The sequence below is a fragment of the Haliaeetus albicilla genome, chromosome 9 (genome assembly GCF_947461875.1).
Source record: "Haliaeetus albicilla chromosome 9, bHalAlb1.1, whole genome shotgun sequence".
Classification (NCBI taxonomy): Eukaryota; Metazoa; Chordata; class Aves; order Accipitriformes; family Accipitridae; genus Haliaeetus; species Haliaeetus albicilla.
In genome coordinates, this window is record NC_091491.1 from 13175815 (window position 1) to 13200295 (window position 24481).

The 24481-nt window shown below is 53.1% G+C and overlaps 3 protein-coding genes across 3 annotated transcripts; 2 read left to right on the top strand and 1 right to left on the bottom strand.

Moving 5' to 3' along the window:
• The first annotated feature begins 504 nt into the window (after window positions 1-504).
• On the top strand, window positions 505-7077 carry LOC104321571 (fibrinogen-like protein 1-like protein). Its single transcript, XM_069791626.1, has 3 exons — window positions 505-4152; window positions 5068-5187; window positions 6252-7077. Exons 1-3 carry the CDS (start codon window positions 4149-4151, stop codon window positions 6884-6886), a joined length of 759 nt encoding a protein of 252 aa, XP_069647727.1. The 5' UTR covers window positions 505-4148; the 3' UTR covers window positions 6887-7077.
• A 2221-nt stretch (window positions 7078-9298) lies between these two features.
• LOC104321569 (fibrinogen-like protein 1-like protein) lies at window positions 9299-11956 on the bottom strand. Its single transcript, XM_069793035.1, is given in 4 exon segments — window positions 9299-9794; window positions 9796-10340; window positions 11287-11418; window positions 11953-11956. Coding segments are annotated over 4 exon segments (762 nt in total). The 3' UTR covers window positions 9299-9713.
• Window positions 11957-17821: 5865 nt separating this feature from the next.
• SPACA6 (sperm acrosome associated 6) lies at window positions 17822-21386 on the top strand. The gene is made up of 8 exons (XM_069790750.1): window positions 17822-18081; window positions 18631-18705; window positions 19040-19108; window positions 19361-19384; window positions 19471-19548; window positions 19813-19916; window positions 20396-20549; window positions 20879-21386. The coding sequence occupies exons 1-8, from the start codon at window positions 17832-17834 to the stop codon at window positions 21031-21033; spliced, it is 909 nt and encodes a 302-aa protein (XP_069646851.1). The 5' UTR covers window positions 17822-17831; the 3' UTR covers window positions 21034-21386.
• Window positions 21387-24481: the final 3095 nt, after the last annotated feature.

A 24481-nucleotide genomic window follows, 5' to 3' on the forward strand; every position in this document is an offset into this window, starting at 1 on the left:
TTGGGAATCGTGACATGACACTGGTGTAAAATGGTCTCAGTTCAAGCCCCTCTCTGCTACTAGGAGTGCTTACACCATGGATTTCTTACAGAAAATGCCAGACCATCCTTTTCCTAGGGATTGATACCCACAGTATTCTGAGTTACAAGGACTCCTGTACCCCAGCATCCACCTTGTGCTGGACAGCACAACATAGCCAGAGCCTGCAGAGGAGCAGGCTGGGCTTTTGTCACAGGCTGTTTGCTTGCAGCGTGGCTGCCTGGTCATGGAGGCTCCTGTGCATACCCTGATGTGCTGTTGCTTCTGCTCAACAGCAGATGCAAGCAAAGGCAGGCAGCAACCCTCAGCAGAGCCTCACCAGCAGCTTCCAGTCCCTAGCCAGCTTTTCCAGGAGGCTGTGGCCAGTGTTTGTGTTAGGACGTGCAAAGCAGGCAGGGGGGAGGCCATAGAGGGGATTTCTCTGAAACTCCAGCTGTGTCCTGGGGCCCAGCTCCTGCTTAATATATTTTTGATATTGAAAGAGCCACAGTTTTGGCACAGATCTGTTTGCTGCTGCATCTGGAAAAATGCAGCCAAGGAGGGTGAGGGAAAGGATTATTCACTTCCATGTGTGAGATGACACCTGGAGTGCTATGTCCTGTGTGGGGCTTCCCCGTGCACAACAGTGACTAAAACTCCAGGAGTCCACCTGAGACCACCATGACAGTCGAGGCAGGAGCACATGACATATTGTGGACAGTCTGAGAAAGATGGGCTTGTTCAGCCTGGAGAAGGGAAGGCTGAGATGGGATCTTGTTGCTGCCTACAGCTACATGGTGGGAGGGTGGAGAGCAGATAGAGTCAGGCTCTCGGAGCACCGTGTCTCGCTTTGGACCTCTCATTACAAGAAACACATTGACAGACTGGAGCAAGTCCAGTGGAGGCCACCAGACTGGTCAGGGGCCTGGAGCTCAGGACATGCCAGGAGAATCTGAGAGAACAGGGCTTGCTCCACCTGGAGAAGAGCAGACAACGGAGAGGTCTTATTGATGACTACAGCTACCTCATGGGAGGATACAAAGAACTTGGAGCCAGACTGTTCAAGAAAGTACATGGTGGTGGGATGAGAAGCAATGGATCTAAGTTGGAACATGGAAATTCCAGTTAGAAATAGGGACTTCTTTTAACATGAGGTTGGTCAAATAGTGGAACAGGTGCCCAGAAAGAGGCTGTGGGATTTCTATCCTAGAGGTGTTCAAGACTTGACTGGACAAGGACCTGATTTTTTAGATCTGCTTTCAGCAGGGATTGGACTAAATGGCATCCAGAGGTCCCTCCCAACCTAAATTATTCTGTCACCCTGTGATTCTATGACTCTCCATGGAGGTGCACAGGGATAGGATTAGAGGCAACAGCCATAAGGGAAGGGAGAGAAATTACAATTAGATAAAAAAAATTTCAGCCCGAGGGTGTTCAAAGACTGAAAAAAAGAAAAAGAGAGAAGTTGTGGGACCTCCATTCATTGACATATTCACAACTGACCCAGACAGGACCCTAAGCAACCTATTCTAAGTTGTCCCTGCTTTGGCCTCGAGATCAGACCAGAGACATTCAGAGGTCCTCCTGGTCTTGGTTACCTTGTGTTTCTCAGGTTCTCTGAAAAGCCCCCTTCCCAGCCCTTATGCCTCTGTATTTCTGCAGGAGCACAGCCATGGCACCAGGCCTTGTGCAATATGCAGAACTGGCTGCAGCAGAACGTGTCTTGAGAAGCAACTTTGTAAGCTCAAAGAGCTATAGCAAAAGCCTGAGGGCCTATGGAGCATGAGACACCCGTACAGCCAGCTAGGCGGGTGTGATTTGTTCTTTCAGGATTAACTGCTACTGTCATGGCCCTGAGTGCACCAGTAAGCCTTAGTGGCTGGTGACCAGTCCCACCTGGCACCTTCACCTGGGCCCATGAGGCCTGTTTCAGCTCGGCCCTGGACCTTCAGTCCTAACCTGAACCACACTGTATGAGTACTGGTCTCCAGTCCCCTTTCTGGCCTTGCTTTCTGGATGGATCTTAGACCTGCACTGTAGATAGCTTATTCCCTTGATGGACCACTCAGATCCATGTTGTAGCTTATCTCCAGCCCTGCCTTTTGCACTCTGTCCTTTTGTCCAGGATCTGGGACCCAGTTCACTGCTTGCCTTGCCTGGGGCTGTTGCCAACACTCAGCTCTGCCTGCTGTGCTCAGACCCAGCAGGACAGAGCCCCACCATCAAGGGCATTGCCTCCTTGGGGTGCACTCTTGGCTTCTGACTTGCCTGCCTGTGTGGAGCAGCCAGCCTTTGCTGCTCCCAGAGAGCTTGCTCATGCCTTCGTTCTCTGCCCTTGAGTCCTGCATGGTGCTCCCTTCTCTGCCTCTCTGGAATGGTTGTCCTCAGCTCTGCTTCCAACTCATATCTGCTCAGAGGTCCTCTTGCAGCTGTCTTCTTAGAAAGAGGTCCCACATCGGCGTGATTTAGAAAATCTTTGTTTGATAACTTTGAAGACACCATCCACTGGAATATTTGAGCTAAAGTCAAAACTGGGGTCTCTGCTGGTCTGTAGATAAGCTGTCCTGTTGACACATTGTTTCTTTGAAGGAAATACTATTTGCATCTATTTGGAGCAGCCCAGTGGAGCCTGCTGTACACAGGGGCAGGGGAGGACTTCCTCTGCATGATCTGTGGGGCCCATGTTCCTGCTGCACCTGGAAGCCCTGTTGCCACCAGTGATCCCAGTGCTGGCTCACCAGCAGAAGCTTGCCTGCCAGACCTGGCACAGGCACCCCACCCCACCCCAAGGCATTGCATTGCTCAGTGCTGGCATTAGCTCTGGGGGCACCTCATGGGAGCCCGTAAGTCACTCAATTCCTCTGCCCCCACAGAAAGAGGATGTGGCCTCTCTGCCTGGGGTCCCTCTTCCCAGGGCCGCTTGGGCCTTTCTCCCTCCATAGGCTTGAGAGTGCTGCTTTTATGATTCTCCCAAACTAAATGAGGCTGTGGACAAGAGCTCCCAACCTCTAACCAAGCAAGCAGGGGTGACATCTAAGGATTCAGACGAAAGGTGATCCAGGGATCCCTTACCCCGGAGAGGTCTGGATGCTGCTGTCCATCCAGGCCTGCGAGTTGCACTGCTTCATGTGGGCTACTGCAGTACAGAAAGTTTGATGGGAGCCTCAGCTTGACACTGGCTTGCTGTGAACATCAGGTTTAAACCTGTGCCATGAAGAAGACATCTGGTCAGTAGGCTACTGAAAGCAACACAGGAGAAGAAAGTAGAAAGGCCACATCTTTATTCTCTTAAAATTGGCTTGACAAAGTGATGGAGCTGTCTGCACCTTCTGGCATGAAGAACAGCCCTCCCAGACAATCTGTCCTGAGACCATTTTGCTCTCATAGAGAGAGCAACCCCTGGTCGACATTTCTGGGGCTGGGGGCAGATCTGCAGGGTCACACCAGGCCAAAGACAGGGATTGGGAAGGAGAGTGGCAAAGGGACCCATGGGCACCTGTTTGTTACCTGGAGCCCTTGCTCTCTACTTAGAGCATGCAGATTGGGGTGCCAGGGGACATTGTGTATACAGTGACTTCTGGCTGCTGGACACTGGTTCCAGCCTAATGACTTAACTCATTGATCCTGAAACCTGCCAATGGAGAGTTAGCAAGCAGGCACGTCTCTTGAGGACCTGTCCTCATCTTTCCAAGGTCACCTTTGGGACTGGGCACATAGGAGACCTAATCTCTCCTCCTTTTCTAGTTTCTGGGTGTATGTCCTTGTCCTTAAAAAGCTGGGTCTCTCCAGTTTGATCATGGCTGTCCAGAATCTGCTCCAAGTGGGCAATTCACATGTAGTGTTTGTGTAGCTGGGAGTGTCAATAATTGAAATCCCTCATCATGGAGGGGATTATTTTGTACTTCTCTGGCTGGAAGGGCATGCCTCCTTCCTCTCAGGGGGTTTAGTTGTGCTGTCATGGGATCTGAAAACTGCTCAAGTCACAATCTGGAAGTGCGTCCTTGTGCCTCTACAAACAACAAGTGTGAACAGAAGTGGGTGTGTGCAGTGCCTATAAAGTCACCGTGGAAAGCTTGGCATGGGAGGGTGCACCACAGGATTCCTGCTCTCTGCTCAGCTGTGCTGTTGTGATGGGTGAGTTATCTTCCCAGCTGCACACTTCATTCATGTGTGGTGCTGGGCTCAAACAAGACCTGACCAGGGTGAGTATACAAAGGCACAAGATGACTAGCTGGACAGCAGCCATGATCTTGCCTGGGTGATAAATGCTGCACCCTGGTAGCAGAGGGGATGCAAGACCAAAGCACCAAATGACACACATGCTTGGTGCCAGCCTATGCTTTCCCCAGGCTACCTATGCCCTGTATTCCCATGTCCTGTCAAGGGAAGTTAATGTGGAGACCTAGATTTCAACTTGGTCCTTTCCCTTCCTGACCAATGCATGTGGCATATGTGGTTGCAAAGGGGTTCTTCCCCAGGCATCTCCCCCAGTAACAGAGCTAGTGCAGGGTGTAGGGGTGTGCTGGTGGCCAGCACAGAGGGTTTGGGCTTGTGTCACTGTGTGGGCCCAGGAGACTTCCTCCTGTCTGCTTGGGAGGTGGTATCTGTGCAATAGGACCCACCCTTTGGATCTGGTTTCCCACTAGCTGTCATTGGGCTGGAGTGGCTTATATAAAAGGCTTAAGCATGACTACTCCAAAAAGAACTGTAATCCTCCCTTCTGGCAAACTACTCTCCCCAGATCTAGCTGTGTCATTGTCTTCTCCTAGCTACTCTTGGGTTGTAGGTTCTGAGAACAGATCTCCAGGTTGCTGTCTGGTGCAGGGAAGGTGCTGATCAGGAGGATGACGAAGCCATTTCTCACCTTGCTTCAGCCCTGCATGGGCAGAGCCTGCACCAAAGCTGCAGCTTCTACCACCCTGGGAGCCCTATGCTCCTACCTGCACCCCGTGGCTCTGCCTTCCTTGGTCCGAGCTCTCTGGGGGCTGTTGGCAGGGGCAGAGGGGGCTGCCCAAGGATCCTAATGGTGCTGGGCCCTTTCCTCCCCAGGGCACCAGGCTGGGACAAGTTTGCTCCGTGGGGACCTTGTCCTCCTACCCACAGTGGTGGCAACGCTTCTCCTCTGTGCAAGTGCTGGCCCAGCAGTACCCACTGCCAGCTCCCGGAGTGGTGAGTATGTAGTGGGTGGGGGGCACTGGCTGGGCACCAAGGTGCAGAGCAAGAAAGTGTCTCCCTAGCTCAGCACTGACTCTCAGGTCTGCTAAGTGCTAGGAAGGCCAGCATGCACCCCGGCTGATGCACAACACAAGAACTCCTCATACACACAGACCCCTGGGCCATGGCTTGTAAGGTAAGCAGCCTGACACCTGTCAAGCCATCCTCACCCCTTTGGTGGCTCCAGACTGAAACCAAGGGGTTTCTGCCCAAACATCATAACTTGGCAGGATTGCTCTGTGGTGTTTCTGTCTTTTTACACTTCAGTTCTAGGAGACATCCTCCCAGCAATTTTTTTTTTTTTTTTAGCTTGCGTTGCTCCTGCAAGGGAGGGTTACACTCCCTGCAAGACCTGTGTGCCCCCAAAAAACAGAATTTCATGGGCTGAATTGGAATTCCCACAGCAAATTGTCCCTCATTAGACACAAAACAAGAAAAACAAATTACACAGCAAATTAGTTTGGCAAATAGGTCATGACAGATCAGTCCTGCTAACAGATAAACTGCAACAAGCTGGGGGAAGAGGTCCCTGCAAGATCGAGGTAGAACTTAGCCTTCTTTTGCAATGCCAGGACCCCCAGGGAAAACATAAATTTTCGTTACACATCCTCATCCAGTGGAGCATTTTGGACACTTCTGATCCATGCAAGAGCTGTACCTCAACATATCAAGGGCCTTGTGTGAGGGCCAGATATACTTGGAGGACATCGCTGGCATCTGGAAGATTTTTTTCCCCTCTTTTCTTGGCCAGATGCATTAGAAGGCTCCAAATGAAATAGCAAGTCACGAGAAATAGATCCTAGGGCTTTTACCAGGGCCACTGTCTTAGACACCTTCAGTTGCCCTGTGGATGAGCCAGTGGAAAAGCCACTCTACACTGTGGAGTAGACCACAGATAAAACGAGCCCTTTTTGTCCTGAGTCCTCACTTCCCTACAGGAACTCCTTGTTGCCCTGACAGAGTCATATGATCTTTCTCTCTCCCACCCCAACCTGTGTTTGCCACTGCTGCTGTTGCAGGGTTCCCTGCAGACTGCAGCCATCTCCGCAAGACCAGCCCCAGCGGGGTGTACGTCATCCAGCCGGCAGGGTCTCCCCCACGCGTGGTGTGGTGCGACATGGACACTGAAGGCAAGGGCTGGACTGTTGTCCAGAGAAACTCTCATGACACTGAGCTCACATGGAAGCAATCCTGGACCACCTACAAGTACGGCTTCGGGAACGTTCAGGGCGATCACTGGTTGGGCACCGAGTACCTGCACCTGCTGACACAGCAGGGCACCTACAAGGTCCGCTTCATCGTACGGAATAAAGCCAACGTCACCCATTATGCTGAGTATGACATCTTCAGGGTGGAGAGTGAGGCTAGTGGGTACCCACTGAGGCTGGGCCGGTTTTCTGGTGATGGGGATGACTATCTGACCAGCTATCACCCCAAGAAGGGGGGCATACATGACAACATGAAGTTCAGCACGACCGACAAGGACCAGGACCAGTACAGTGGGAACTGTGCCAACAGCTATGGGGGCTGGTGGTACGACAGGTGCCAGAATGTCCTGCTTAATGCCAAAAAACACATCCTTTGGCCAGGATTCTGCGATAATGGTGACTGCACATCCTCCCTCATCCTGGTCAAACCCACAGATGTGTGCTGACCGTGCCGCAGCGCCCAGCCTCCCAGGAGTTTGGGGGAGTGCCACCATCCCCAGCTCAGCGCCCCATTCCTGTGCCTGCCAACAGCCCTGTGCCAGTCCCAGTGCACCTCCTGCACTGCCTGCAGCACCTGAACCATCACCAGCTGAAACACAGCAGCTCTGGCTCAAGAGCAATCGCCTGGAGCTCCGGGCACACGGGCAGCTTCGCCCAGTGCCGCAGTGCTGGCTGGCACTGGGACGCAGGCACTGGTTTGGGGTAGGTGTGCCCACTCCTGTCCTGGAGAGGGGAGACAGTGAAAGTTCCCTTCCCTGTGCAATTGGTGTCTCTCTGCTTTGCTCAGACCCTGCTCCCTCCCTGGGCCCCATATGCCCCACAGCTCTGCTACCCATGGTGGGAGAATTCAGCTGCAATAAACCCTGGAGCCAGACTTTGCTGCCTTGTGTCTATCTGCTGCTGCGACACTGCACATAAGTGTTGGGTGATCAACCTGTCCAGTCTCTGGGGTGGTGGACCTGGGGGAAAGTAGGTGTATTATGCAGGTCCTCTCCTGGGCAAGGAGACACACCTGCCCAAGATGTGCAGAATTTGCCTCCCCCAGGGCTGGCATGGTGGCTGCTGGTTTCAAGATGATTTGCTCAGGCAGTGCTGGGCGAGGGTCAGCTGTAGAGCTGATTCTGCTCCCAGGCTGAGCTGGTGCAGAGCTGGTGTGGCATGCGGGAGTTTTGTGCTGATTTTTCTTTTTTTTTTTCTGAAATACTTCAATGTTCCATAGTGAAAGGCCTGGCACCAATTCTCCCTGCTGCTGACTGACCCCAGCATCAGCCTGTAACATGAGCTTTTCTCCCTTTGGTATGGTTGTACACAGCTTAGAAAAGCTGTTGTACCTAATTCTGCCTGTGGTTTGGTTCTCAGGTCTCTGGATGCAATATTGCCTCCAATGGCTTGTTGCAGCCACTGCGCACTGAACTGTGGCTGTAAGGCTACAACTAGCCAACAGGGCCAGCAAAACCCTTGCTTACAGTTTGCCCCTGTCCATGGCTAGGTAGTTGCTCTGTGCTGGGAAAGGGCAGAAACCAGCATGGATAGGAGTGTGGAGAGGGTGGTGGGCTCCCTGAGGGCATGAGAGATGCAGGTCACTCAGTCCCATTGTGCTGTGCTGCAGAGCAGGAATGTGGCTATGGATCTCCTTTGTGATGCAGAGAAGTTTGAACTTAGGGCTTGAAAGAAGCCACAGTTCCTCTCCTCTGTCTTTGGAAGAAAAGCTGAGCTCAAGGAAGGCTTGTGGCTGTGAATCTTGAACAACTTGGGACTCTCAGGCCAAGACCTGTGACAGAGGTCCCAGGGCACCTTGCAGAGCTATGGCAGTGCTGTGTTCCTGAAGAGGTTGCACAGGCAGCCTTGGCTGCCCTGGAGGCAACTGTGGGCCTGCAGCCCTGATATATGGGGAGTTGAATGTATGAGGGTGCTGCTGGTTGAGAAAGGCTTCCCAGTTTAAGCTGACTTGAGAGTAGCATTTCTGGACTGAGAGATATGCCTGGGGGCTTAAAAAGTCATTTGCACTCCAGCCTGGATGTACAACCTAACTGGAGAGGGGAGGCTTGACAGAAAAGGGTTTGGGCTTCCTGGTAAACGGCAATTTGCCCAGGAGTCAGCAATGCACCCTTGCAGTGTTGAAGGTGAACTGCATCCTAGGCTGTATTAGCAAGAGTGCAGCCAGCAAGACATCACCCTCCTCTGCCCAGCCTGTGATATGGAGACCATATCACAGGTACCATGGCCACTGTTGAGCTATCCAGTGCACAGAGATATCACCACACTGGAGCAAGCCTATATGGACCCAAGCTGATCCAGGCCTCTTCAAATTCTGGGACCCCTGCCATGTCAGGCTGCCTCAGCTCTTAGACTTGCCCCAGATATCCCAACCATGCAGCACTGTGTGGCCTGGCAGTGCTGTTGTCCCTTTCTTCCCTGCCCACTCTTCCAGTTACCTTCCAAGGCCTGGACCAGCATTCACAAGGTAAACAAGGCAGGATGATGCTGGCCTGGCCTGCTGTCTCTGGTTAGCTCCAGGTCACGGCTGGTAGGGCTGAACTGAGCTGATGCTTCCCTCCTACCCTCAGTGTTTGCACTTGGCCATGTGGTACTGCATTCCCTTTTGGAAAGATCCACACCTTAAAACCCAACTCTCTTCTTTAAGTGAAAGTCTTGTCTCTAATACCTCATTTGAGTCTTACGAAAAATTTTCCCTTGAAAGTCTTTTCTTATTGCACCAGGAGCCTCAGGTCTGCTTCTAGCAAGAAACTGGCAGCAGTTGTGAGAAGATCCCAAACAAATGAGGGACATTTGCACATGTCTGCAGGTTCTGAAAGCAATTTTATTCTGCAGGACGAACACAGACTACAGCAGGGAAATGGTGCGTACATGGCCTGCCTGGGCTCAGAGCAACTTAGATCAGGTTAGCTAGTGATGACTGATACTTTTCTGCTGAAGTCATCTATACCTGCAAAGAAAAAAGAGAGTAAGACCTTGCTGGATCAGGAGGGCCTTGGATTTCTCAGCACAGTTTTCTCCCCAGAAGGAACATGTTTGGAAATCACAGCATTTATAAAGACTTGTTCTAATGATGATCCCTAAAAACCCACAAGATGTTAAAGGCCAGAGACAAAGCAGGGAGCTTTGCTACTTTTCAAGAGAAGAGGAAAAGAAAACAGCTCTTGATATACAGTAACAACCCTGTTCACCCCCAGCCCCCCAGCCAGCAAAACAGGCCCCAGCAGGGCACTGCTCTGGCCATGTGCCCAGTGCAGACAGGAGGGGGAAAGAGTACTAATGGTACGGAGCTGGTTTGATGAGGGTGGCAGAAGCCTTGCAGTTCCCGTTGCACAGGCTGCCCCAGGTTATGCCCCCCCTTGATGTTCAGCCGTACAGAATAACACACTGAGTACCACCACCCACCACCAGAGTGGGAGGAACAGTTCCCTCTGTAAGTGTCCTGATCCCGATCTTTTATTGAGAACTTCATGTTGTTGTGCACATTCCTGGGATTGTCTGAGTCCATGGCATCCTCCGCTGTCCCCCAGTACGTTCCCAGCCTCAGCCAGTAGCCATGGGACTCATCTTCCAGGCTGAAGAGGTTGTAGTCTGCAAACCTGATGTTTGCAGCATCCCAGATGACAAACCTGACCTGGTAGACCTTCTGCTTGGAGATCTGATGGATGTACTCAGTGCCCAGCCAGTACTCGGTGTGCAGGTTCCCAAAGCCGTACTTATAGGTGCTCCAGCACTCAGCCCAGGTGATCTCTGTGCTCTGCCAGTTCCTCTGGATGACCATCCAGCCCCTGTCCGTCACATTCATTTTGCAGTACACCACAGTGGGGTGCAGTCCTGTGGGCTGGATGATGTAGATGCCACTGGGGCTGCCAGCAGAGACCTCACTGCAGTCCCTGGGCCAACCTGGGGCAGGAGAGAGGGTGATTTAACAAAAGCTTGTGCAACAGGACAACGCCATGTTTCACCCTGTGGCAGGACAGAGGGACATTTGGCCAGAGTACCTGGGGGATAATCATCTGTCCCAGCCCAGAGAAGTCAATGTGCTTGGCTGGAGGTAAAAGTGGGTTGGCCTTAGCCCTCTGTTCCTCTTCCATATGGGACACCTAACAGGAGGTAGCCCCAGTGAAAGGCTCCAGACCCCCTGGGCTGTGCTGGTATCAGTCCAGAAGGCTGATATGGACACTAGTGGGCTCCTTTGGGTCTCCTGAGAAAGGGGTTGTGTCACTAAAGCAGGGTCATGCTGGGGAGGAAGGTGAGAGGACCTTGCCCCTGCCTGTGACTGAGGGAACAGGAAAAAAATGACCCCTTCAAGCACACAGACACACTTATCAGTCTGCACAGTGCACACACACACACATACATACACACGCACAACACTGCAGCCTGCATTGCGTACACCTCCTCACATCCACCATCCTCCATCCTGGAGCAGGCCAGGGCTAGGGATCATGTAGGGTCCTTCCCCACCCAGAGCTGGCTGTACATAAGCACACAACACTGGAACCCCCCTGTGCTGGCAGGTGTGGTCTCCCCATGTCTTCAGCTCGCTTGCTGAAGTAGGACTTCCCACTACAGTTAAGTCATCCTGCCAGATGGGCAGAGCTTCTCTCCCCATCTGAGCAGAGGCTGGGGTTGATGCCGCGTCTCCCCAGCCCACCTGCCTGTACACACCATGGAGGTGTTTTTTGGATCTGAGGCATCATAGCACACCCTCTCCCAAGTGTCATTTTATCCAGCCTCCACTGGCCCAGAGCATGGGCTAGGGCTGTTTACCAGCCAGGGCTGACCCAGACCAAGGAACTGAAAGGTGTTGGTGAGAGCACTGCAATGCCCACAGGATGCTACATACTGGTTTTCTTCAGAGCACTCACCAAAGTGTTGGAGGGAGATTTCTTGAAGATATTTAGGGTTTGTATATGTATGGAGTGGCCTGCAGCAGCCAAGACCAGCACACAAGCAAGGAGCAGAAGGCACTGGGCTGCTAGAAAGGGAAAAGATGGAGAAAAGATGAAACATGACCCTCCTTCCAGAGAGGCAGGAAATCCCACGGCTCTAGTGCTGCACAGTGTAACACAACCATGTGAGATGCAGGAGTGCACCAAGCATGCTGAGCAGCACCAGACTAGTCTGTGCAAGCTGGAAAGCTTGCCAAAAGGCCTCAACTTTTTTGCCCAAGGGGTAGACAACCTTGCCTTTTCCCCTTGACCAGCTCCCAAAAAGTCATGCATGAGATGATAGTTTTGGGTGGAGGAAAGCACCCCAAACCCGACTGAGCCAAATTTCCTCCCTGGCCCCTGAAACAGGGGACTGGCTGGGGTGAGCTAGAAGGCAGGGCACAAGCTGCTGGTGTTCAAAGGGGTGGCAGGTGAGCATGCCCTTAGAGGGCACTGATGCCACTGCTCCCCATCAGTGTGCGAGGACCAGCGCATGGAGCCTCTCCCTATTGCTGGGCTGCCATACCTGTGCTCCTCCCATTGCTAGCAAGGAACCCTCTGCTTCCTAGCCCTGTACTCACCCATGGCGTCCACGCTGGAATGCTCTCTGGAGTGCAAAACTGTGGAGCGGCAGGTCTCACAGAGGCATTTGTAGGGCCCTCTGCAGTGGGCGGTCTGAGTGGGTCCTACCCCCTCTCCCAGATTCCTTTCTCCCGGAGGAGGAAATCAGGCTGGATTTCCTTTGTGCCCCTAGAAAACACAAGCCAAGATGAAGGTGCCTGTGGTTCTAGGTGCATAGCTTCCTGAGCTGCAAAGAAAATAAACCCCTTGCCAGCAAGAGTCCTTGGAATGGTCTTTTGTGTGAGTGCTTAGCTCGTTGGCTGGAATTTCCCCTGGGAACTATTCGGGAGCTTTGAAGAGTGCAGCTCAATAAAGAAACACTTGAATGCCAGTCACCAACAAGTGTGGAGAGCAAACACTGGGGATGTTCCCGCCTCCCACCATTACAGCAGGGTGCTGCCAGATCAGTTGGTTCTTGTTTAATGTGCTTTTGACAAGCCCAGCCTAGCTCTTGGTGGGGAAGTCGGAGCAGGCCCAAGACTCCCAGAAAGACTGCCTGTTGTGGGACAGTATTTGGAGCAGCTGGTGTTTTCTGGACTGCATGACAGCAGATGGAGGATTGTGACAGAGGTGATCTCCATCTGGGGGAAGCAGGAGAAGTCTCTACTCCCCAGTGGGCCACAGTCCTGATCTGGAAGGATACAGCTGATTTGGCCTGCTGAAAGACACTGGCTAAAATGTTTCTGTAGACCAGTTGAGACGGCTGTGGTCTCTGGGGCATTGGTTTTTGGAGACTGATCATGCAGGATGGATGGCTACAGAGGAAAGCAAGTGTCTGCCCAGGAATTGAGCAAAACTAGGTGGATGGAGGGCAGCAATGGGGATCTGAGCATGTACAGTGGGGAATGGAGGGGTCTGAGCATGCACAGAGGGGAAAGCAGAAATCTTGACCCTGTGTGCATAAAGAGGAAATGGAGGCAATCTGAGGGTGCATGGAGGGAAAATAGAGGGGAGCTGAGGGTGCATAGAGGGTCTGGAAGGGATCTGACAGTGGAACCCATAGGAAATGAGCACCCACAGAAGGGACGGGTGGGATCTGAGTGTCGATGGAGGGCAACAGTGGGAATCTGAGGGCACTTGTGGAAAAAAGGGATGTGAGTGTGCACAGAGGGGAGAAGCCAGCACTGAGCAGATGCTGAAGGGAACAGAGGAGATCTGAGTATTCAAGGAGGGGAACAGAGGAGATCTGGGTGCATACAAAGGGAAATGGAGGATGCTTGAGTATGTAAGGGAGGGACTGGAGAAGATCTGTTTATCCAAGGAGGACAACAGAGGGGTTTCAAGAGAGCAAAATGAGGGGAATGGAGAGGATATGAAAGCAGCTGGATAGGAATGGAGAGCATCTGAGAGTGCTTGGAAGTGAACAGAATGAGTCTGCGGGGATCTACAAGCACCCAGAAGGGAACAGAGGGAATTTGAAAGCATGTGGAGAGGCATGGTTTGGATGTAAGGCACACAGAAAGGATGGTGGGGACTCGGGGCTGGAGATCTGAGCATGCATGGATGGGAACTGTGGGGTTCCAAGGCACAGGTGGGGGAGCAGAGAGGATCTACAAGCACTCAAAAAGGAATGGGGGGTAATTGAGGGTCCACAAAGGGGAACAGAGGGAGCATAAGCTTGCATACAGAAGAATGGAAGGGACCACAGTGACATGTGGAGGAATAGAGAGTTCATTGAGGGGATCTGAATGCACACAGAATTGAATTAATGGTTTTGATGTGCCCTCTGATGCTCCCCAGGGTCTTTTATTTGCCCTCTGGTGCAATGGAGAGGCTTCCGTTTGGTCCTCTTGTCCCTTAAGAATCACTCCATTTACCTTGTGGCAAATGCACCTTCGGCCGCCTCTGATTTCCCTCCTGTACACCTCAGACTCCTCCGTTGGCCTTCTGGTGCCACCTAGAGTCCCCCATCTTCTTTGCAGTACATCCCAGTGTCCTACATCTGCTTTCATTTTCATGCCAGAGCACTCCGAATGCCTTCAGGTACTCCCCAAGCCCTCCACTCCCTTCTCATACACCCTGTTTCCCTTTGCAGATCCTGTCACCCCGGAGACCCCGGCAGGGTTTCTGGGCAGCAGAGACCTCTTTGTGCAGGATGCTCAGTAGAAAGTCAGGATAAGACTCCAGTCTGGAGATAGTGATAGTCCATTGCTTGCTGGGGCCACAGACCCAGCATGTTTGCAGAGATAGGGAAGGTCCGAGGTCAAGCCTGGAGGCCAAGTCAGCGGGTCCCATCAGGGGCAGAACTGGAGGAATGAGACTGGGCATAGACATAGCTGCTGCACAGCTGCCATGTAGCCAGTGGTAAAGGCACAGCTTAAAAGCAGATCTCCAGGGGAAGGAAAAACAGGCCGTCACTTCTAGATTTTTTTATGATAGCCCTTTTCAGTGACAAAGCTGACTTTGGACATGGCCAGCTAAACTTCTTAACTCAGTGAACTACACTTTCAGAAGGGGGAAAAGGACTCAAGGGTGCTGGCATCGTCCTGCCTCCGCAAGCAGTAACATGGGAATCTCTGGAACTGTCCATGCAGAGCCCTGTGGCAGGGGAAGCAAGCCCTGATGGCTCCTGGGGCCTGCTCCTGCCTTGGGATCTGGGTCTTCCCTTCCTACAGGGAAGCACAAGGATCCCAAGTGCCAGTTAAAGACAGGTTTGTGCTTCCATAACTGGGGCCAAAGGATAGACTCTCTGGGAGCCCAAATGTCATGGTTACTCTAAGGTCTCTTGGATTATGGCCCCACCGTGTGTTCTTCTCCCATCTGTAACAGTCACAGTGTTTGGGGTGGGCTGGGTAAGGGTCTGGGTGCTCTGGGCAAATTCAAAGGCCACAAACCTATGGGAGGCTCTTGATTCAACTAGAGGATTGTTTTGGAAGGTGTGCCCATCTAGGAGGGTGAGGGTAGAGAGTAGTGTGATGTGGGACCTTAATAAGCGTGGTCTGAGCAGCCCCTCTTTGCTGCCATTGACGTAAGATGTTTTCTGGCACTGGGGAAACAAGGGGTCTGCTGAGGCAGGTGGCAACGTGATGGCCTCTCTTGCCATCTCATTGGGATGCGATGGCAAGTTGTGAAAGGACCTCTTGAGATCACCTGGTCCAACCCCCTCCTCAAGAAAGGTCAGTTACAGCAGGCCACCAGGGAAAGTGTCCAGTTGAGTTTTTAATATCCCCAAGGATGCCAGTGTTTGGTCACCCTCACAGTGAAAAAGTGTTTTCTCATGTTCAAATGGAACTGCCTGTATGTCAATTTGTGCCCATTGCCTCTTGCCCTGGCACTGGGCACCACTGGAAAGAGCCTGGCTCCCACTTCTTCATTCCGTGCCTTCAGGTATTTATTTATATTGATAAGACCCCTCTCTGAGCCTTCTCTTCACAGGCTGAACAGTCCCAGCTCTCTCAGCCTTTCCTCAAAGGGGAAATGCTCCAGCCCCTTAATCATCTTCGTGGCCCTCTGAGGGGAGGATGCAGGATCCCTTTGATCTTGTTTTTTTTCTGGTGGCTGTTCCTGTCTGTCTCAGGGAGGACAGAGCATGGTTCCACCAGCCTATCTCTTTCTCAGACTCCCTGATGCTCCTTAACCTTTCTACTTCCTCTCGTAGCTCTGCCACCAGGCTGAGCAGATCGCCCACTCGGTCACACCTCACACAGCTGTTCTCACTACTGCCATCCTTATCAGTGAAAGGCTCTGGCACACCCTGCAGCCTCAGGCCTGGACGGCTGTATGTTTTCGTGGGAGCTCTGTCTGGGTTGCCACATACATTCTGGTGAGTGCAGAGGACATGGCTTTCTGCCAGGTGGATACCATAGCTAAGCTCGTTCTGAGAGGGTGGTGACCACCAATGGGACTCACCTCTTGAGCTGGTAGGGTGATGATGCCCTTCCTGTGCGCACTTCCGCACAAACTGCCACACAAACTGCCACGCCACACCCTGGCTGACATGCCACACTGTTTGCCCGCTCTGTTTGCAGTGCTCGTGGCTGCTAGTCTGCTTTTTATAGGTGTGGGGGTGGCCGTGGTTGCTCTGGCAATGCCTAGGCCTCATCAGCATCTCTCATGAGAGCTGTTGGCTGCCAGCGGGTCTCTCCACTGCCATGGCGTTTCCCTGCCTCAGGAAACCACCCTGTTGTGGTGGGTTGACCCTGGCTGGATGCCAGGTGCCCACCAAAGCCGTTCTGTCACTCCCCCCTTCTCAGCTGGACAGGGGAGAGAAAATATAACAAAGGGCTCATGGGTCAAGATAAGGACAGGAGAGATCACTCACCAGTTACCGTCACGGGCAAAACAGATTCAGCTTGGGGAAAATTAACTCAATTTATTACCAATCAACCAGAGTAGGTAATGAGAAATAAACCCAAATCTCAAAACACCTTCCCTCCACCCTTCCCTTCTTCCTGGGCACAACTTGACTCCCGGATTCTCTACCTACCCCCCTGCCCAGTGGCACAGGGGGATGGGGATGGGGTTTACAGTCAGTTCATCACACATTATTTTCTGCTGCTTCATCCTCCTCTGGGGCAGGACTCATCACACTCTTCCCCTGCTCCACCATGGGGTCCCTCCCACGGGAGACAGTCCTCCACAAACTTCTCCAATGTGGGTCCTCCCCACGGGCTGCAGTTCTTCACGACCTGCTCCAGCATGGGTCCCTTCCACAGCATGCAGTCCTTCAGGAGCACACTGCTCCAGCATGGGTCCCCCACAGGGTCACAATTCCTGCCAGAAAACCTGCTCCGTGGGCTCTTCTCTCCACAGATCTGCAGGTCCTGCCAGGAGCCTGCTCCAGCGCGGGGTTCCCACAGGGTCACAGCCTCCTTCGGGCACCCACCTGCTCCAGCGTGGGGTCCTCCATGGACTGCAGGTGGATATCTGCTCCCCCATGGACCTCCATGGGCTGCAGGGGGACAGCCTGCCTCACCATGGTCTTCAGCACCGGCTGCAGAGGAATCTCTGCTCCAGCGCCTGGAGCATCTCCTCCCCCTCCTTCTTCACTGACCTTGGTGTCTGCAGGGTTGTTTCTCTTACACGTTCTCACTTCTCTGTCCGGCTGCCGTTTCTGTGTGCCCTGCAGCTTTTTTTCCTTCTTAAATATGTTATAGCAGAGGTGCTACTACTATTGCTGATTGGCTTGGCCTTGGCTGGCGGCAGGTCCATCTTAGAGCCGGCTGGTATTGGCTCTGTCGGACATAGGGGAAGCTTCCAGCAGCTTCTCACTGAAGCCACCCCGTAACCCCCCTGCTACCAAAACCTTGCCACACAAATCCAATACACCTGTGCACCAAGATCTGCCACTCTGCTGTGGACTGGGCCAGCTCTTGGGCAGCTTGCCTCAGCAGGTGAGTATGGAGGTATTCATGGGATGGGATATGGAGGAATGAAAAGGAGAAGCCTTGCGTAGGTTTCAAAGAAGGGGATTTGGGAACTGCAAGAGACTGGACTGGGGGTGCTGACAGGACAGAATTATCAGGGATGAAGGCAAGGAATTAGACATCTAAATAGAGGGGATTTGGGGACACCAAATAATGTGACTGGCAGGGACTGAAGGTAGAGGATTTGGGGAGACCAAAATGAGGGACTGGGAGCCCCTTCTCCAGCCCACACACCCCAGGGGACCCATGTGTCTGGGTATCCCCACTCCTCAAGAGGGGACCCAGGCATCTGGGACCTGCCTAGGAACTCCACTGTCCGCTGGGGACCCAGGCACCCGGACTCTGCCTAGGAACCCTTCTGTTGCCTGGAGACCTAGGTGCCTGGGCTCCTCCTAGGAACCCTGCTGTTCCCTGGGGATCCAGGCATCTGGGTGCTATGCTTTGGGGCCATGGGGTGGTGGTGGGTGCCCCTGATGCTGGTGCTGGCCCCCTGGCTCCCTGGAAACCCAGGCATCCAGGCAGAGGGACCTGGCTTGTGGCACTGGGTGGCCCTGGTGTCCTGGCTCCCTGGGGTGCACCCCTGCCTGCTCTGCTTTGGGTCCCCCATTCAGCGGTCACAGCTCTGCCATGACATTACTGGGGCCTCCCTCAAGGACCCCCGACATCAACACTGCCTTGAGGCCCTTGTCCAGGCTGCTGCGCCACTCGCCTCTGTCACTGTGGGTGCGTCATGGGACCCAAGGGACACCCAACCCAACAGGGACCCTGCCCATGGACCCGCATCCTGACTGGCACATCCAACCCGCCAGAGACCTCCATCCCAAGGGGGACCCCCCCACCGAATAGGATCCCAGAGCCCTCTGAGGTTCCCCACTTCAACTAAGGCCCTCACACTGACACTGGCAAGGATCCCGGGAAGTTGGGGACCCCTTTCCTAAACAGGCACCCCAGGGACCCACCCCAGACAAGCACCCTAGGGACTCCCAACCATGCCCAACCTGGAATCCAGGTACCTCTGGGGATGCCAGCCCTGCCTGGAACCCTGAGAGTCACCCAACCCTGACCAGGTACATGCTGGCGACTCCCTGGGACCCCTGGCCCTACCTAGGACCTCAGGAAACCCCACGGGATACCTGTCCCTTCCCAGTATCCCTAAACCCTGATCAGGACTCCAGGAACCCCTGGAAATCACCAGCCCTTACTGGACCCTCCCATCCCTGAACCTCCAACCCCAACCCTGTACCGGTCCCAGTGCCCCTGTACTGGTCCTAGGTTCGGAGCAGCACGAGGCACTTCGGGAGATCATCGTGAATGCCCTGCATTTTCTGAAGAAGCAGAGGGACATGAGTGAGCAGGGGACATGGGACATGTGAGGGGGTAGGGCCAGGACATGGGGCATGGGAATGGGACATGGAGGCCTTGAATGGGGGTGTGTGGTGAATTATAGGATATATGGAGGTCTGAGGGTTGTAAGGGGATATCTGGGGAATCCTGAGGGTATATGGGCTTCAAGGTATACAGCTTCTGGGTTTTTTTGAGGGGGTATTTGGGAATATATGGGACTCTAAGATGGATATATGGGGTCTAGGTGAGTCGTACAGGGGATCTGTGGGGTCTGGAGAGGGTTTATGGGGATTGGGGGAGGGCACATTGTCTCACCTGGACATCTGGGACACCCCAGAGCCCTTTGAGGTGTCTCTGCAGGAAGCCGTCAACATAATCTGGGTGAAGCTGAGCCAGCTAGAGGAAGGTATGGGGCCAGTGGGGACACCCACCCAGGACTCCCACCTTGGGGAACCTTTGGGACCCCCACTCAAGGGACTGTCACAGAGATGCCCACACTGGACACCTACACCCCAGGGATCCCCACTCTGGGCACCCCCATCCTGGAGAAACCCCCAGGGACCCCATCCGGGCTAGACAAGGGCTGAGCCCTGACAGCTTATCACATGGATGTGGATTCCCAATGATCCCCAGTCTAATGCTGCTTCCTCCCCACCAGCTCCAGCCTGTGTTCCCCCCTGTGGTGAGTGCCCATCCCTCTGTCTTGCAACCCTCTATCCCCTAGTACATCTCCCATCCTCCTGGGACAAGCAAGTCCCTCCCTCCCAGGGTACCAGCCAGCCGCCCGCATCTTCCAGTGTGCTACCTGCCGCCTTGTGGACTGCCAGTTTCCCTTGGACTGCCCAGGTACGAGGCCATGGTAGACCCAGGCATCCAGGCTGGGCTAAGCCCCACCCTGGAACTGGATGCCTCCAGGGCTCTGGGGGCAACTTTCATTTCCCACATATGGGCACGTCTGCTTGGCCTACCATGAGCGCACAAGAGTGTGCCAAGGTGCATGCTTACCCATCCCCACTGTGAGCACACAAGCACATGCAGTTGCACAGCAGCACAATCATTTCTATAAGTGTGTCAGCAGATGTGAACTCACATGCCTGTTAATGCTCCCAGTGCAGGACATGTGGGTCCACACGGATGAAGCCATCACACTGCACTGCGATGTGCCCTTTGCCACCCCCACCGACCTGCCCATTACCTGGATGTTTGCCAAGGATGTGAGTTGCACATGCACGTGCAAGGGTGTACAGAGACATTCATGAGAGGACTGGGCATGGGTAGCAATGCCTGCATGCACATAGTTGTGCACTTGTGAGGACTATCAATAGATACAGGTATTGCTTATACAGTAGATAATGTGTGGTATAAGTAGCATGTGTGTAAGCATGCACAGGATGCAAGCAAGTGCTCACCCATGTGAAGGGTGCATGCAAGCAGGAGGCAGGTCACTCCTGTGTTTGCAGATTCATGTGCATACCTGTGTGAAGGAAATGACTTTTGCATAGGCCCTGCTTGTGCATCCCTGTGGGCACAAGCACATACATGAGGTGCATGCACGTGCATGAGCAAAGGGTACAAGAATCATGAAGGGGACATGATGATCATGTGCAGGACACGGGTGCCTTTGCATACACGTGTATGCCATTTCATGTACCTGGTGGACCAGGCTGCACTGATGTGTTTCTCCACACCCCAGCTGCGCACACAGGATCTGGCGCTGTTTGAGGAGCTGCAGGGGAGTGCGGAGGGACCTCTCAGTCTGACCCTCCAGGACCCCACTCCAGGAACCATCGCCTGTTGCCTGGGGGTCCTTTCTGAGCCCTTTGTCCGCAAGTACTTCTACCTCAACGGTGCGCCCAGACACCTGAGTGCCCTGGGGGCAGTGAGCAGTGTGGGGTGGAGCAGAACCCCAGACACCTGGGTCCATGGAACGGGGGGGTTCATGGGGGTGTAAGCTGGGTGCCAGGACACCTGGGTCCCTGGTGGACAGGTGGAGTGGAGCAGGTGTTTCCTGATGCCTGGCTCCTCTGGGGGAAGTAGGGCACATGGGGTGGAGCAGGGACACCCTGACGCCTGGGACCCTGGGGGCAGTGAGGTCTGTGGCTGAAGCAGGTCTTGAAGGGACACCTGCTCCCTGGGGAGCAGCACCCCATGACCCGAGGTGCCTGGGTCCTCACAGTGTCAGGGCAAAGTGTGGAGGCAGAGCAGGGACTCCAGGCTCGGTTCAAGGCTGTGCTGCACTGGCCCCACGGCAGGACCCCCCTGCACCACATGGCATCGCTGGGGCTGGGGCTGGCACTTGGCTCCATGGCACTCATGCTGCTGCTGCTGTGAGTTGTCCTGATGTGGTTAACCTTAACCTCAAAACCCCTATGCTTCTGGGGCTCCCCACAGACCAGCATGGGACTCCCAAACCCTCCTGCACCCTCAGCCCCTCAGGATTCCCTACAAATGTCAGGGGACCCGGGTGTCCAATGAGGGCCATAGACTGCCGGGACTCCTAAACTCACAGTTTAGAGTCCTATTTCCCCCTGGGACTCCCACTGTTCTCTGGCCCATTCTGGGACCCCCACCTTGCACCCAGGGCCACTCCAGGCTGTCTTGCTTCCCCCAGATTTCCTAACTGCCCCTGAGATGCTACTACTTTCCCCAGAATGCCCACGGTCCCTTTGGGGGGCCCCAGTTACAGTCAGTTGACCCAGTTGCCCCTAGGTTCCCCTACTTTCACCCTTAGACCCATCAGCTGCTTCCAGGACCCCCCAGCTGCCCCTTGGGCCCCCCAGATGCCCCATGATTCCCCCCTCCCTGGGAAGGGGATATACGGTTTCCTCCCCTCTCCTTCTCTTTCTCCATTCCTCCTTCTGCCTCCCAGGGCCACCTGGCAATGTCGGAGCCTCCCAGACCTCAGTGACCCCTGGACATCCCACAGACCTGGACAACAGGGTCCCCCAGGGGATTCCAAATGCCTGGATTCACCCTAGGGGAGAGCTTGACACATAGATCCACCCCTGAGGACCAAAATTTCTGCAAATGTTTTTCTTGCATTGGGGTGGTATATGCAAATGGGAACAGTCTAAAAATAGAACCACACAGTTCTAAAAATCTGGATTATGCTGGAGATAGAGATCTGGGGGTTTGGGGCTTGCATACAGAAAAACTGGGTACTTGGCAGCACATAAGCAGTCCAAAATATTGTTCTGACACTCCTGACCCTGCATTTCAACAGCTAGCACTAATGGAAGGTCAGACTGCTACCTGTAGGAAAGCTTTCTCTTGATACTGATGTATCAAAGATACTCATGTATAATAACACCTTTACATGTCATGGGCACTACAAATGCCAAGTTACTTTCTCCTCTGATTATTTGCCTAAAAGCATTTTATCACATATTTACTTTTATACCACTGTATAACCCAGTTGACTTCAATTTGGTAATTTGGATAAATTGCTGCTACAGATTTTGTAGACATTATGTCTGTAACAAAATGGCCAAACAGTAGAGGAAGAATGCTATAGGATTCCTTGAAGAAGAGATTAAAAAAACCCAAACAAGCCCTTAAGACTGTGATCATGGTATCTCCAGTGCTCTATGTTGCCTTCAAATGTACCTAGACTTATGTTAGAAAAAACAGCTACCAGAAAAACATGAAAAAAACAGCTGCAAACGCAGTACACGCAGAGTATGCCCATATCCCATTGGTGCATTCAGTCCCACGCAATTGGTAAAACATTTCCATCACCTGGGCTGACATTCCAATTGTATTTAAATCTGCAGTGCTGTCAGTACTGGTTGTGGTTGAGGAGCCTGAGCTGCAATCTCTGGGCCGAAGACTCAGCCTGGGCTCCTTCATCCCCCAGAGGCCAATCCTGATCTGAGCAAGAACATTCTCCTCTTGCAGTCATCTGGTAACACAACAGAGCTACCGTGTGCTCATCCTGGAGGCTGCAGCTCACATTTCTCATCCAAATAATAGTTTCCCATTAGGAGCACACTGTGTTTTTGTGATCCCTGCCTATTTCCTCTGCTGATAAGCAGTGGACTGTGGGGGTGTGAGGGGGTGGGAATCACATTCCTTTCAGACACAGGTTTCCCTCAGGCAGATGGCTGTGTGAAGCAAAGGGAAGGGGATGAAGCTCTTCCCATGCTGAATGCTGAGGACAGGAGCATACACAACTGGCAAAGGAGGGAAACAGAAGGATGCAGCCACCAGGCATGGACTCTCCCTCCTCTCAGACCTCTCGGGCTCTTTTCTTGTCTCTGCCTGAGACCACAGGAAGTGCTGAAGGGGCTCAGAACAACATGGAGCAGCCAAGGGCAGAAAGGGAGCTGGTTTGCTTGCAGTCCCACAGTGGAGGGCTTTCTTCATGGTCATTTGCTACATGGTGACGTGACCGTGTCCTTCAGGACCCTGGTTCCTTATTGGATGCTCTGGAGCTGTTTGGGGGATGTGGTCAGCTGGAGGACAGCAGCTCAAGGCAGCTTTGCTGGAGCTCTAGCACAGAAGCCATCAGCTGCCAAGCACAAAATCCGGTTGCTGAGACTGTCCAAAGGGACTGACCCCAGGGGAATGAGCCCTTATGGACCACTGCAGGTTGGGGCTGACTGAGGGTCTCAATGATGAGATGGCCAGAGTGGACCATTCCCAGAGATTGAGGCAGTTCTCAGGCCTGGTTATCACTTTGGAGAGGAGGCTGGCAGTGCATCAGAGAGTGTACCAGCATCCTCAGAGGTGATGGGCCATTTCTCTGCACCACCCACCTTGCCACTCCAAGCAGAGGAACCCATGGAAGTGGGGGCCACCAGCCCACACTCCTTACCTCAAAAGCAAAAAAGTAGGTGGAGAGAGGGGACATGTTTTTATTATATATGTTTATATTATGTTTTTCTTACATATTTCCTGCAAACAAGCAAGAAATCAAGCAAAAGTAGCAGCAGTTCCTGAGTAAACTCAGACATATAAAGGAAGTGTTCAAGAGATGGAAGCAGGGTATGATGGCTGATGGAATACAGAGATGCTGTCCAATCATTCAGGGATGGGGTTGGGCAAGCCAAGGCTGGCCTGGAGTTGAATCTGGCCAGGGTTGTGAAGGGCAGCAAGAAAGATTTCTACAAGTACATAAACAAAAGGAATACTAGGGAAAATACAGGCCTGCTGCTGAATTCCTGTTCAGGGGCCCTGGTGACACAGGACATGGAAAAGGCCAAGATACTCAATGACTTCTTCACTTCTACCTTTACTGGGAAGGCCAGCCTTCAGGGATGCCAGGCTCAAGAGATCAGTGGGAAAGTCTGAAGCAGGTATGACATACTTTTGGTGGAAGAGGATCAGGCTAGTCAATACTTAAGGAAACTGGACATACAGAAGTCCATGGACCCTGATGGGATGCACCAGCAAGTGCTGAGGGAGCTGGCCGATGTCATTGCAAGGCCACTCTCAATAATCTTTGATCAATCCTGGCAACTGGGAGAAGTGCCTGAAGACTGAAGGAAAGTAAATGTCATTCCTAGCTTCAAGAGCAAGAAGGAGGACCCAGGGAACCACAGGCTGGTCAGCCTCACCTTGATACGTGGGAAGGTGATGAAGCAGCTAGTCCTTGAAACCATTTCCAGGCACATGAAAGACATGATGGTGATCTGGAGTAGTCGGCATGGATTTACAAAGGGGAAATCATATTTAAGTAACCTGATAGCCACCTACAATGAGGGACTAGCATGATGGATGAGGGGAAAGCAGTGGATATTGTTTAGCTTGATTTTAGTAAGCTTTTGACATTGTGTCT

Excerpts from the sequence above, each read along its gene's own strand:
- SPACA6 (XM_069790750.1), top strand. The coding sequence starts at position 17,832 with ATGCTGGTGCTGGCCCCCTGGCTCCCTGGAAACCCAGGCATCCAGGCA. Across the intron at positions 18,706-19,039 it reads GAAGAAGCAGAGGGACATGA|AGCCCTTTGAGGTGTCTCTG; the intron begins GTGAGCAGGGGA and ends GGGACACCCCAG. Across the intron at positions 19,549-19,812 it reads GTTTCCCTTGGACTGCCCAG|TGCAGGACATGTGGGTCCAC; the intron begins GTACGAGGCCAT and ends TAATGCTCCCAG.
- LOC104321571 (XM_069791626.1), top strand. Across the intron at positions 5,188-6,251 it reads CACTGCCAGCTCCCGGAGTG|GGTTCCCTGCAGACTGCAGC; the intron begins GTGAGTATGTAG and ends CTGCTGTTGCAG.